The 15,337-nt window shown below is 38.7% G+C and overlaps 1 protein-coding gene across 1 annotated transcript in view; it reads right to left on the bottom strand.

Annotated features, from left to right (window-relative positions):
• Nucleotides 1–1,004: 1,004 nt before the first annotated feature.
• The window catches only part of AGBL1 (AGBL carboxypeptidase 1), a gene marked incomplete at its 5' end in the record, with an annotated part of 723,168 nt that continues 708,835 nt past the window's right edge, over nucleotides 1,005–15,337 (bottom strand). Inside the window, one exon of the mRNA XM_065871763.1 lies at nucleotides 1,005–1,209. Within this exon, the coding sequence (XP_065727835.1) occupies nucleotides 1,005–1,209 (205 nt within the window). The remainder of the gene's footprint in view (nucleotides 1,210–15,337) is intronic.

Below are 15,337 nucleotides of genomic sequence, written 5' to 3'. Positions count from 1 at the left end.
TTTGTAAAGACCAGTGGCCATGTCTTATTTACTACTGTCCCCCTTCCCTTACAAGGGGATCTTCTGCAGATTCTATATCTGCAAAATGTATACTGTTCCAACAGACCAAGGATGATTACTTGGTTGTACAGCCTTTTATGTTCAATCACCCAGCAACGGAAGACCGTGCCAACACCCTCAGAGTCTCAGTGGGGCTCATGGTTTGGGCTGAGAGGCTCAGATGCTATAAGAGGGAGACAACAGGAAGTGATAACCCTCATATAGAGAACGACTTAAACAGCCACTTAGAATTCTGGCTGAGAAGACACAAAGCAAGTCCAACTCCTACTACTTCCAGTCCACTCCAGTTTCAAGCACAGGAATGGAGAAGAGCTCAGAACAGTCTTCAGAGGGTCCATAGTCATCCTGAGTATCTCCCATTCTATCATAATGACAGCATGCATATAGCCACCTATCTATATATGTAAAATGCTGTAATGAAGAAGTAGCCACTCTGGGGACTTCCCTAGTGGTGCAGTGGTTAAGAATCCTCCTGCCAATGCAGGAGACACGGGTTCAAGCCCTGGTCTGGGAAGATCCCACATGCCATGGAGCAACTAAGCCCATGCGCCACAACTACTGACTGAGCCTGCACTCTTGAGCCTGAGAGCCACCACTACTGAGCCCGCGTGCCTAAAGCCTGTGCTCCGCAACAAGAGAAGCCACTGCAGTGAGAAGCCCACGCACTGCAACAAAGAGTAGCCCCCGCTCACTGCAACTTGAGAGAGCCCGCACACAGCAGTGGAGACCCAACACAGCCAAAACTAAAACTAATTAATTAATTAAAAAAAAAAAAAGTAGCCACTCTCTATGCATAGTGAAACTAGAAGAAAATCTGGATGTAGGGATGCTGACCTCGCATGGGCTGGCTTTCTGTGCCAACATTGTGTGTGTGTGATGGTAAAGCAACAACATGGCAGCTAATCCGATGGTTAGAGGCACAGAACTTGCTATGAACATCAGGGTTATGGGATGGCTTTTCTTCCCTGCCCTGGTCCCTCCTCTTCTTCCTCTCCTTCATCCCTGTGGAAAGCGCATTCCTGGATCTGCCGGTCCAGCTCGGAGAAGCTCCCTTCCTGGTCCGAGCTGCTGTCGGTACCATAGTCAATCTCCTCCAGGCAGGGAGGCTCATCATCCAGTTCTGAAGTGATGCTGCTGTTGCTGCTACATCTGCCACGAGTTCCCAGAAGACATGGAGAAGAAAGGAAAGAGAGGGAAGGAGGGAAGGAAAAAGGGGGGAAAGGGGGAGAAGGGAAGTAGAAACAAGGAGGTGAAGAGAAAGGAGGGGGAGAATAGAAAAGAAGTTACCCAAAGAAAGGAACATTTACAATTGGTTGGAAAAGGAGGGTAGAGGTTATCTTCACTGAGTTTTTTTTTTTTTTATTTTTTTTTTTTTTTGCGGTATACGGGCCTCTCACTGTTGTGGCCTCTCCCGTTGCGGAGCACAGGCTCCAGACGCGCAGGCTCAGCGGCCATGGCTCACGGGCCCAGCCGCTCCGCGGCATGTGGGATCTTCCCGGATCGGGATACGAACCCGTGTCCCCTGCATCGGCAGGTGGACTGTCAACCACTGCGCCACCAGGGAAGCCCTTCACTGAGTTTTAATCTCAAGAGTCCCTGTTCCTTTCAACGTGTTGCATACATAGCAACCTGTGTTCTCAACCACTACCTCGAGATGGGGGAAGAAAATCTGTAAAATCTGTGGGCTCCCTTCGTCCTTGGCCAGAAGAGTCTGCATTTCTAAGTCCACTGGAAGATTTCCAATCACAGGATAGGGACAGCCTCATATATTTAACACTGTCAGGGTCCTTTAAGCTCAAAGTGAAAAATCAGAGATGGCTGTCATTGACTGAGAATGTCATGTCAGTTATGCCCAGGAAAGAGTGGGGATGGAATTCAGGTAGGTAAGAGTCCAAATCCCTAATGTTTCCCACTCTAACAGCACAATAAGTCATATTACATAGCTCCCCTTCACCATGGTGAATGCTTTATTAATTTAAAAAATTAATCCAGGTGGACATGAACGGACAGAGTAAGTGGGAAAACAGTACTCTTTCTACCATGTTTGTACTCCCTCATCATCTCTCCTACCTCCCTCCAGTTTATTCACAAGTGGAAGATCACAGGGGTTGACCAATGAGAGACAAAAGGGGGCAACAGGAATGAACATCAAACCTGGACCATATATTGTGAGCGGGGGAAACTTCCTCCCAAGGAACTGTATATCTTTCTCATTTGCATGAGGTGCCTTCTTTCCCGAAGACTTCCTAATCACTCCCTACTTAGGACTTAACCAATTAGGATTAGCAGCGTGCTGGGTTTCTACTCTGTGATTTATAGAAGGCAAGCACTTCATAAACCAGGCAGAGCTGTTCATCCACCTGCCTCGCCATAAACAATAAAAATGGGTAATCAGCAGCGTGGTTACGTTTTAGCTTGGGACAGGAATCAGAGGCCAGTTTCTTAATTGTCCACTAACTGTTACGAGCTGCTCCATGCTCTTCAGGCTCTCAGTACCCTAAGCTGCAGGTCTGGTGGGACATAGCATGAACGGAAAGGAAAGAGAAGAAATATGAATCGTGATTCCACAGCACCACAGCATTAAATTGTTATATTTTACAGGCTGAATGGTGGGTGATAAAGCAGTTGAATAAAGGAAGGTAAGAGCTTCCCAGTCATAACACAAGCTCAAGTCAGCAAGAACACCAAGTGCCTTTGACTCCGCCGTCACCATGGTAGGTACTGAGGTGACCATGCTGTACAATGTCAAGAGCCTGAGTTTTTTTGTTTTTTTGTGTTTTTTTTGCCATATGCCGGCCTCTCACTGCCGTGGCCTCTCCCGCCGCGGAGCACAGGCTCCGGACCCACAGGCCCAGCGGCCATGGCCCATGGGCCCAGCCGCTGCACGACAAGTGGGATCCTCCCGGACCGGGGCACGAACCCGTGCCCCCTGCATCAGCAGGCAGACTTCCAACCACTGCACCACCAGGGAAGCCCAAGAGCCTGAGTTTTAATCCTGACCAGGGGACCTTGGAATATCCCCTTCACCTCACATAATGACAATAATAATATCTCAAGAGTTGTTGTGAGGTTGTGAATACCGAATGAGAAAACACATGGATGCAATCTAGCAGAATGGACTGCAAAATAAAAGCAATCAACAAATTTTAACTCCACTTTATTGTGGATACTGAAAAAGATGGTGAAACATGGCGGTAAAAGTGAGCACGAACTGAGATAGGTTGCTTCACACCTGGGTTGCTGCAATCTCTATTGCAAAACCATCCAAACTGGCAATGCTAACAGTTTCTCTAAAACACAATTTTTACTATTCCATTTCAAATTCAGTAGCTTGCAAGAACTCACCCTTGATTATTAATGCAATGTGAGTATTGGTGAATGGGACATTCTTAAAGGGTCCAGTTGGCAGGAGTCCAGGAGTAAACAACAGGGTCAGTCTCCCCCTAATATGGCCCTGCCTTCCCTTCACTGTAGAGCCTGCTCCAGTCACTCACAGATTTGGAACTTTCCTACTACAGTCAAGTTGTCAGGCTGTTCTTGTGACCATTCAAACGTACCAGGCTAAATGTGTTTCCAAGTCTTTATTCATACAAGCAATTTCCTATATCTAAAATCATCTTCCAACTCCTGAACATCCAACCAAATAAGATAGATCAATTTTAAAAGCTCGTCTTAATTTCCACCAAATGACTGTTTTGATAACTCTATCTCTTATTGAAATTTCTTCCCTAAATATAAATCTTCACATATTCATTTAATTTGCTTTGATCCTTAATAGTGTTTATAGTCTTATATTGTAAATAAGGCCCATGCATCTGCCTGATTCATATTTATATTATTGTATAGAACATCTAGAATGTGTGGAGAATATCGTAGAAATCAATCAATCAATCAATCAGCCAATCAATAAACTGTTCCCCGTGTAAATCACATACACCCACTGGCTTTAGCAAGGCAGCTGTAGAGTGCAGGAAGCAGGGCACCCTCTCTGGCTTCCAAAAGGCGGCAGAAAAATGTCTTGACTGTGCACGCCCGTGGGCTTCAGCAACGCAGCAGTAGAGTGTGTTGCTCGTGTGCCCGTGCTGAAGTTAGGCTGGGAGTGGGAGAATGCCTGGACCACTCTCACGTGTCAGCCCCAGCCAGGGAGCAGGAGAATGTTGCAACTGCCTGTGTTCTCTGGCTTCAGCAGGGTGGGGGATAGTGCCATGACCACTTGCCCCTGTCCATCTTAGCAAGGCAGCAGGAGGGTGATGCTTCGAAGCTTAACTGCCTGTGCTAGCAGGGTATGGGGAGAGGCAGTAATGGCATCTGCCAGCACCTCCATCTCTGGGGTGAGTTTCAACTGACCGCTGCTCCTTCAGCACATGCTTTTAGATTAACAAATGGGTCTCTTTCATGAGAAATGTGCCTCTAGGCACATTTCAAGCTGCTATTTTTTTCTCTGGGTCTCAGGGTGGGTAAGACCATATGTGAGCCCTTTAAAAGGGAAGGTTCAGATTCCTATAGCACTATGGGTCCCTTAGACATAAGCCCTGCTTGTTTTCTAAGCCAGACATTTTAAGGGCTTGTGTCTCTGGTGTAGATCCCAGGTGATGAGTACATAATGTGGAGCACCAACCCCTCACTCCTCCTGTATAAACACTGGACTGATGAGATCCCCTCCTTATTGTGTGTTGCCATGCTGGTGGTCAGGGAGAGCTCTTGCCAAGACTCTGTCTCAAACTTCCCTGCCCTTCCTGATGTGGCCCTTTAATCTTTTGTTGTGGTGAAGCAGGTCATCTAGTTTTCAAATCTTTTTCAGAGAGAAATGATCCATATATAGCTACAGATTTGGTGTGCCCATGAGAGGAGGTGGGTTCAGAATCTTCCTATCCTACCATGTTGGTCTCCCATTCAAAAGTTTTATATATGAATTAAACCATAATTATCATGTCAGTGCCTTTTAATAATTTTAAACAAATATCATTTCCTTTGTCATTCATATTTATAAATAAATGTAAAGTATAATATAAATATAATATAAAATTAATACATAATATACAATGTATAATATATTATTAAATTATATATTATACATATTAATATGTTACATATTTATATGTTATGTACATTTACATATTTTTTTATAAATTAAGAAGGCTTACAATAGTTTAATTATATCTCTCACTTATTTGCCCAAATGTGTAGGAATTCTGATGAGTTAGAGAATCAAAATGCATATTCAGGGACTCCCACTTCTGGAGAGATACAGAACTATTTCTCCCGTTTCCTCTTCATAGTTCTCCCTGGATATTATATATTAAAGAAACATAAGGAAATGTGGATGAAATATGGAGAGAAGAAGCCAGACCAGATCGGGACCTAATGGCCAATATGGTGGTATGTTCCCTGGGTTTTCTTTTGGCCTCATATTCTCTAGTCTTGGAGCTGGAGAAGCTGACAGCCTGGAATTGCTAATAAGTGCAGACAAAAAGTCCCTAATAAGAGTTTGTTCTCTTTATCCAAATGATGAGACAAGGAGCAACCTCACAAAAAAAGACAAGTTTTAAATTATAATAGCTCTATTCCAACCAAACCCCACAGACAAAACAGTAGTCCTACCCTCATTTTGCCAACAGAATCGTGGTGAACCTAGATTTTTACTCTCCTAAGACCTAATTGTGATGTCCGAAATCCCCTTCTTTCCCTCATGCTAAGGAAGCATCAGGGAAGGCAGAATAGAGCCTGAGCTTTCATCTCCAATGTACAATAATGAGGTCTCCTACCCATTGATACCAGTGGGGACCATGTAGGGAGCCTGGACTTCCAAACACAACTCTTGGTAACAAGACGACTCCTTACCAGTTTTTGTGGAGACCAATAACAAGGTACCCATGCTGCTTCCACCCAGAGCAGTACTAGTGAAGGCCTAGCAGGAAGCTAAAACACTTACCAATGCCCAGCAGTAACAAGGAGCCCTCAGCACCATGGGTGTCAACAGAGCTCAACAGGGAGGCTAGACTTTCACTCACATGTGGCAGTAACAAGATTCCTTCTTCTCCTCTCTGAGTAGTGTCACAGGAGCCCGGTTCAAACAGAAGATTTTAATAAGACCCATATCTCATAGTATATTATCCAAAATGTTCAGATTTCAACAGATAATCACTCATTTTACCAAGAACCAAGGCAATTGATAGATGCTAACAGCAAATTATCACAGATGTTAGAATTATCTGAGAAGGATTTGAAAGCAGACACCATGTAAGTGTTCCACTGAGTAATTATGGACACACATGACAAAAATAATTGAATGTCTCAATAAAGAAATGGAAAATCTCAGCAAAAAAATAAGGAGTATAAAGAAGAATCAAAGGAAACTGTAGAAGTGAGAAATATAATAACGGAAATATAAAACTTGACAAAGAAACAGAAAGTCTCGACAAGGAAACAGAACATATAAAGAGGAGCCAAATGGAAAGTTTAGAACTAATAAATACAAAAAAAATCTAAATAAAAAATTCAGTGGGTGGGCTCAACAGCAGAATGGAAGGAACATGGGAAAGAATCAGTGAACTTGAAAACAGAACAACAGAAATTATTCAGTCTGAATAACAGAGTGAAAATAGATTAAAACAATGAACAGAACATCAAGACCCTGTGGGATTATAACAAAAGATCTAATATTCATTTCAGCAGAGTCCGAAAAGAAGAGAACCTGAAAAAGTATTCAAAGAAGTAATGGCTGAAAATGCCTTAAATGTTGCAAAAGACATTAATCTACAAATACAATAAGCTGAGCAAATCCCAAATAGCTAAACCCAAGGAAACCTAACCAGACAGATAATAACAAGCTTTCTGAAAACTAAAGACAAATTAAAAATCTTGAAACTGGTGTGAGAGAAACTTTAGGGTAACAGCACTATAGTGGAAAAATAATTCTACTGGCAGCAGAGATCTCATCAAAAACAACAGGGGCCATAATAAAATAGAACACCATTCTTCAAGTTTGAAAAAAAAAGAACTACCAACCTAATACTCTAAATCCAGAAAAAATAGCCTTCAAGAATGAAGGGGAAATAAAGACATTCTTATAGGAAGTAAAATTTTCAGAATTTGTTGCCACCAGACCTACCTTAAAAGGATGGCTAAAGGAAATCCTCTAAAAACAAATTAGCTAATAAAATAAGCAATGCTGAAATATAAGAAAGGGAGAAAGGACAACAAAAGAGTAAAAATATAGATACAGACAATAGATTTTTCTTTTCCTCTTGAATTATTAAAATTATGTTTGAGAGTTGAATCAAAAATTATACAATTGTGTGTTATGCTTCATGTAAATATTTAAGCTAATTTTATAATAAAAGAGAAGGTAAACGGATGTACAGGGAGGTTAAGTTTTCTATACTTCGCTTGAACTGGTAAAAATGTGACACCAGTAGATTATAATAAGTTATGTATATAAAATGTAATACCTACAACATGGAAAAATATATACAGAGATACACTCAAGATCTTATAAAGAAATAAAAATAGAATTCTAAAACAAATCCACTAACAAGGAGACAGGAAAAACAAAACAGAGATTAAAAAAGGGAGCGAGAACAAACAATAAAATGGAAGAGTTAGCCCTAACTTATCAATAGCATTAAATGTTATATAATTGTCATATATACTAATTAAAAGAAAGATGGTCAGAGTGGATTAAAAAAATGTAACCCAACTGTATGCTGTTCATAATAACTCACTTAAAATATAATGAATATGGTAGATATAAACTCAAAAGATGGAAAAGATATACCACGCAAATATTAATTGAAAGAAAGCAGGAGTGTCTATATTAACAATATCAGATAAAGTAGTAATTGGAGGAAAGGTAATAACCAGGGACATAGAGGGATACGACGATAAAAATGCTAATACATCAAAAAATCATAGCACTCTTGTACACGTATGTATCAAAGAACAGAACTGCAAATTATATGAAGCAAAAACTGATAGATCTGAAAGGAGAATTAGACAAAACTATAATTATAATTCAAGGTTTCAATGCTCCTTTCTCAACAGTTGATTAAACAACTAGACAGAAAAGCAGCCAAGACACTGAAGAGTTCAACAACACCATCAACCAACAACACAGAATTGACATTTACAGAATACTCCCCATCCATTAACAGCAGAATACGTATTATTTTCCAATGCTGATAAAATATATATCAAGACAGACCATATCTTGAGCCATAAGCAAGCTTCAACAAATCTAAAATAATTGAAACAATGCAGACTGTGTTCTCTGACCAAAGGAATCAAGCTGGAGATCCAAAACATAAAGATGAAAAGAACATTTCCAAACATTTGGAGAATAGATAAAAACACTTCTAAATAATTTAGGAGCTCAAAGAAGATGTTTTAAGGGAAAGAAAAACATACATTGAACTTAATGAAAATGAAATATAACATATCAAAATTTGTGGCACACAGATAAAGCCATGGTGAGAGGAAAAGTTATAGCAATAAAATGCTTACCTTAGAAAAATGTGAAATCATAAATCTAAACTACATCTCAAGAAAGTAGAAAAATAAGAGCAAAATAATCCCAGAGCAAGTAAAAGAAAGGAAACAATAAAGGGCAGAAACCAATGTAACTGAAACAGAAAAACAACAGAGAAAATCAATGAAACGAAGAGCTGACTGTTTGAAAAGTTCTATACCATCACCAACCCCTAACTATACTCAAAAAGAAAAAAAGAAGAAAGGCACTGATTACCAATATCAGGAATAGAAGAGGAACTATAGATTATAGACTCTGCAAGTATCAAAATGATAAGGTGATGCCACACACACAGAAAAACTCTACACACATAAATTTGACAATTTTTTTTTTTGCGGTACTTGGGCCTCTCACTGTTGTGGCCTCTCCCGCTGCGGAGCACAGGCTCCGGACGCGCAGACTCAGCGGCCATGGCTCACGGACCCAGCCGCTCCGCGGCATGTGGGATCTTCCCGCACCAGGGCACGAACCTGTGTTCCCCCCTTCATCGGCAAGCAGACTCTCAACCACTGCGCCACCAGGGAAGCCCAAATTTGACAATTTATATGATATGGATCAATTCCTCCAAAAGCAAAAACTACCACAATTATAGATAATTTGAATAGCCCTATAGCTAGTAAAGAAATTGAATTCATAGTTTAACACACTTTGAAAAAGAGTTTTCCAGACCCAGATATTTTCACTGCAGAATTCTACGTGATTAAAGGAAGAATTAACATCAATTCTATTCACTCTCCTTCAGAAAATAAAAGAGGAGGGAAGACTTTCCATTCACATTATGAGTCAAGTATTATTCTAATATTAAGGCCAGACAAAGATAGTAAAAAGGAGGATAACTACAGACTAATATCGCTCATGAATATAAATGTAACATTCATAACAAACTATTAGCAAATTAAATTCACTATTCTGTAAAAAGAACTATACACCCTGACCAAGTGGAATTAACTCCAGGAAAGTAAGATTGGTTCAATATTTAAAAAATAATCAGTGTAATCTACTATATTTACAAGCCAATGAAGAAAAATCATATGACCATATAAATTTATGCAAAAAATATATTTGACAAAATTAACACCCATTAAAGATAAAACCTCTCAGATAAGATAGTAATAGAAGGAGACTTCCTCTTATACATATGAAATAAAGCAGCAGAAACAGACACCCACAAACTTGAAACCCTATGACAATCTGGAAAAGACTGTAGAATAAGTATGTTTACAATGATTAAGAAATTAGAATAAGCTCTGGATGCATAATAAAAGATAAAGTACTTTTGATAAAGAAAAGATGAATTTGAAAATTAAATAGTTTCTCTTTCAAAGTAAAAAAAAAAGATACAATAAACAGCTCAATGGAACAGTTAAATGGCACAAAAGACACAGCTAAATAGAGAATTAATAAACAATAAGAAATATGTCTAGAAGTAGAGAGGCAACATTCAAGAAGGTAATAGTTAAAAGGTGATAGTCTTCAAACTGAAGAAATACTCTGGCAAGCAGGAAAATTAAAAAAAAAAAGTCCATAATTAGAAACATCAGGGTGGACACCAATAAAAAAAGAGAAATCTTAGAGAAATTGAGAGAGAAAAGACGAATTACCCTTAAATGAATGACATTTAGATCAACAGATTTCCCATTGAACAAAAAAATAGGGGAAACTAGGTGAAGGGAACTTTCTATGCTATCTCTGCAACATTTCTGTGATATAAAGTTATTCCAAATTGAAAGTTAATTTTAGAATACTTAAAAAGTAATAATAATATTAAAGCTAGTCAGAAAAAAAAAAGAATGAATGTCTTAAAGATGCTAAGGGAAAATAAATCCCGAACTAGAATTACATACTAAAATAAAAACAAAAAACTTTATTTTTCTTGAATGAGGGTGAAATAAATATGTTTTCCCCCACATGGACCATCACTGAAAGGACTACAAAAATATATACTTCAGTAAGAAAGAAACTGAACTCATAAAAAGTAACAAAATCACAAGAAATGATTTTGTTAAAAAATACTAAGTATGTTGAACAATTTGGAAAATATATTCCTATAGACTGAGAGGAGTCATATATAGACAGTGAGAATAGAGTGAATAGAATATTTTAAAATATTCTCTGACCAAGAGAATGTAGGCAGAAGTGATTTTGCCACTTTCCTCCAGAAATGCCCTAAGCAATCCTCCATGGGTTCTTTAAAAATATATACACATACGGGAATTCCCTGGCAGTCCAGTGGTTAGCACTCCAAGCTTCCACTGCAGGGGCACGGGTTCATTCCCTGGTTGGGGAACTAAGATCCCACATGTGGCGAGGTGCAGCCAAAAAAAAATACACACACACACACACACACACACACACACACACACACACACATATACATATGTATCATATACATCATATTATATATAATATATAAATAAATGTATATGCCATAAAATAATGATTTTAGTGGGAAAAATAATATTAAAATGTTTTAAATCTAAGATAATAAGAGAAAGGCTGGGAGGACAAAGGAAGGAAAAGAGGTAGAGAAAGAAACAAAACAGAGAAAAAAAGAAAGAGGAAGAGATTGGGATCGACAAACATACACTACTATGTATAACATAGATCACTAATGAGAACCTACTGTATAGCACAGGGAACTCTACTCAGCGCTCTGTGATGACCTAAATGGGAAGGAAATCCAAAAACGAGGGGATATATGTATACGTATAGCTGATTCACTTCACTGTACAGCAGAAACCAACACAACGTTGTAAAGCAACTGTATGCCAATAAAAAAATTAAAAAATAAAAAACTATACCCTACAATTTTATAACATAAAGTTACTAATAAAGGGTAAAAGTTAAAAAAAAAAGAAAAGAAAGAAGAGGGAGGAAGGAAGGAAGGAAGAAAAGGGAATGGATACAGAAGATAAACTGCTGGTGGCGGGTGTCCCTGGTCAGGGGACAGGGTTGCTATATATATCCTGCTACCACTCAGACCATCATCTTATGTCCTTTGAACAAAATTGCTCAAGTCTAAAAAAATACAATAAAATTGTCCTTGACACTCTGCCAATCTATCCCATCTTGAAGGCAAAGCTTGCATCTCACCTCTTCTTTGAAATCTTCTGCTGAGAAGAGTAGCAAACTGCCCTCCTTCTTTTACTTGTTCAAGCACTTAGCTTGACCATTCTCTTTTACATTTTATTTATATTGTTGTCTAATATTACTGTCAGTGTTAATAAGCAATTCCATGTGTGTTGACCTTCTGCTAATTGCAAGACTGCTGGTTGCACTGCCCTCATGACCAGGGCAGTGAGGAATACCTAATAGGTACCCAGCTGGCCTCATCTCATTATCTGCTTGCTCATTCCAGGCAACTCCACATACTCATAAAAAACCTCACCCTAATGTTAGCCCAGGAGACCAGAATAGCAAATATAGCCCTGGTGTCCAGGGAGAGTCTTCTTCTAAGGGCAGCATTCTACGTGGCAGAGGGCAGGTTCAAGTTTCTAAAACAAAGCTACCAATGTCATTAGGAGATGCTCTTTCTGCAGCTTATAGATTCAGCTCTCACAGGACAAAATATATATATGGTAAGGCAGAGTAACAGTATTGTCAGCAATATTATGGTATCCATGATTCTCCCTTTTGGTCTTTCTAAATTCAAGAAGAAGACATCACCATATGCAAATTAAATCAAATATAAATAAAAGGAAATAACATTATGCAGAAATCAAACTCTGCATCCATTGATAGGGTGGTCCTTAATACCCAGATGTGGAAAATGTATGGAGAAAATATCTGAAAATTGATTTCATTTCCCCCTGAATGCTTTGATATCCTGTAAAAACACATTAAAAAGTCAAAAGAAAACATATAGTCATACATATGAATGGAGGTAAGAATACTGGTTTCAAAGACCAAGTGAGAAACAGGAATTTACCTTCTCTGAGCTTCATTGTCTTCATCTATAAAATGAGTATCTTACTAGCTTTCTTCTTGAAATGATATAAAGGAAGCAAATTTCCTAGCACAAGACCTGACACATAGTTACTCAACTGAATTTGTATTCCCCTTTCCTTTCCATGGTGTTGGAGATAAGGCACGAAAATATTCTTATTTTGGCAAGTTCATCATCTTTCATCCTCAAATACAACCCCATAAATGCAGCTTTTGAACACAGTTTCTGGGCAAAGCCATTAAGAAGATTCTATCCCTTGCAATTCTTCCAAGCCAGCCTGTACAGCAATTTGCAACTTTATGATGTGATAAATAGAATTTCTTTGTTTTGATTTTTCATTTGTATATTTATTGAGATATGACGATCTTAATTAGTTCCATTTTGTGTGTTTGTTTGTTTTCCTCGTTGGGAAAGGCAGCTTTCTGTAGTGCAAAATAATTCTGCATGCTAACAGGGTGAATAAAACTTAGCCCGTGGCATTCCTTGAGGTTGATGCTGCTTAGAACGCAACTCTGTGGATTTTCTTTTCACTAGTTTTCTCTTTAAGTGCTGAGGTAATGTTCAGGACTTGGGTGAATGCCAGACCTCAAGAGGCAGCCGCCCACTGAGAAGCAATAGAACGCTCTTTAAATTCTAGACACTCAGACTCATCCAACATGTTCTCCGCAGCCTACTTATCACCTATCTCGCTCCTGAAAAAGCTGAGCCCTACCAAATGCCTCTTCGCAATGCAATGCAGCCCTGCTGCATCTTGGCTTTTATAGAAGAGAAGGAGTAAGTCTGAATTCCCAGGGGAGTATCTGGACGTGTTGTTCACACCATGCTGTTCCTCTTTGACCTTTGGGAGCAAAGCTGTGTGAATGCTGTGTCCCACTGAGGAGGTACCAGCAGCCTATTAGACAACTCATAAATATCTAAAGACATACAAATTATTTCCACTATGAATAGCTCACCATCATCACCCAAAACAATTAGCATGGTTCCCTAGTGTTTCCTATTTGCCAAGTTCTTCACATCATCACAAAGTCTGTCACTGACTCAACACTTGTAAGAGGAAGGGCATAATTTATTATTTCCCTGGGTTTTTTGTTGTTGTTGTTGTCTTGTTTTGAGTTAACTCCAGTAATGGAGTATTTCAAGTGTACAGAAAACAGCACTAGGCACTACTGGTAAAGGAAAAAAAAAAATCAATAACATTGTTAATCACCTACTGTGTGTCAAGTGTTTTGCATTTGCTCTCATTTCATTTAAAACATAAAAAAACAAGTAAATCTATAGGGTGATATTATCATTCCTGTTTTACAGTTGGGAAATGAGACACCTTGGGTAGTTAATTTTCTCAGTATTTTAAAGTTATGCATGGCATAGAAGATGTATGATAATTAGACAAGACCAAGGGCTTCTGTATCCCAAATGAGTTGAATGACTCAATTCATTCAACAAATATTGATGTATAAAACCCACTTTATCTGAGGAAGAACTGGAATGAAATTGTAATTCAGCAAAGTCATAAACTCTATCATGTGGTTTAGAGGTCTAGAAAAAGTCCAATGCCATTTTCACTCAAAAAACTATGGAAATAAATGTCCCACTTCTTTTCATTTAATGATTTTTCAATTAATTTTTAATTGAAGTATAGTTGATTGACAATGTTGTGTTAGTTTCCACTGTACAGCAAAATGAATCAGCCATACATATACATATATCTACTCTCTTCTAGACTCCATTCCTATATAGGTCATTATAGAGCACCAAATAGAGTTTCCTGTGCTATACAGTAGGTTCTTATTAGTTACCTTTTATATATAGTAGTGTGTATATGTCAATTCCAATCTCCCAATGTATCCTCCCTTTTCCCCCTTGGTAACCATAAGTTTGTTTTCTACATCTGTGACTCAATTTCTGTTTTGTAAATAGGTTCATTTGTACCATTTTTTTAGATTCTACGTATAAGCTATATCATGATATTTGTCTTTCTCCATCTGACTTACTTCACTCAGTATGACAATCTCTAGGTCCATCCATGTTGCTGCAAATGGCATTATTTCATTCTTTTTCATGGCTGAGTAATATTCCATGGTATATAGGTACCACTTCTTCTTTATCCATTCCTCTGTTGATGGACATTTAGGTTGCTTCCATGTCCTGGCCATTGTAAATAGTGCTTCAATGAACACTGGGGTGCATGTATCCTTTTGAATTATGGTTTTCTCTGGATATATGCCCAGGAGTGGCATTGCTATATCATATGGTAGCTCTATATTTAGTTTTTCAAGGATTCTCCATACTGTTCTCCCTAGTGGCTGTACCAATTTACATTCCCACCAACAGTGTAGGAGGGTTCCCTTTTCTCCACGCCCTCTCCAGCATTTACTGTCTGTAGATTTTTTTGATCATGGTCCTTCTAACTGGTGTGAGGTGATACCTCATTGTGGTTTTGATTTGCATTTCTCTAATAATTAGTGGTGTTGAGCATCTTTTCATGTGACCTCTTGGCCAACATCCCACTTGTGATTGAACAAGTTAATCCATGACGGTGTAAGGATGTGGTCCAAGTTCTTCATGAAAATAGAAATATAGAATAAAAGAGGGTGAGAGTGGGAGGTGGGCGTTAGTGAGAAAAGAATGAGAACAAAAGAGATGGGGAGGGGAAAGAGAATGAAAGAAGGAGAGAGAGAGAGGAGAGTTTAGTGAAACTTGTCCAACCAACTTGTCATCAAGAGCTTTACCCTTAAGTTCTGATAACGTATATGATAAATGAGTTGACATAAGCGGCTTGAAGGAAAACATATGTAAGTGTAAGA

The sequence above is a fragment of the Phocoena phocoena genome, chromosome 2, assembly GCF_963924675.1.
Source record: "Phocoena phocoena chromosome 2, mPhoPho1.1, whole genome shotgun sequence".
Lineage (NCBI taxonomy): Eukaryota > Metazoa > Chordata > Mammalia > Artiodactyla > Phocoenidae > Phocoena > Phocoena phocoena.
Note: the sequence above shows the minus strand (reverse complement) of the source record. Positions and strands in the feature narration are given on the sequence as shown.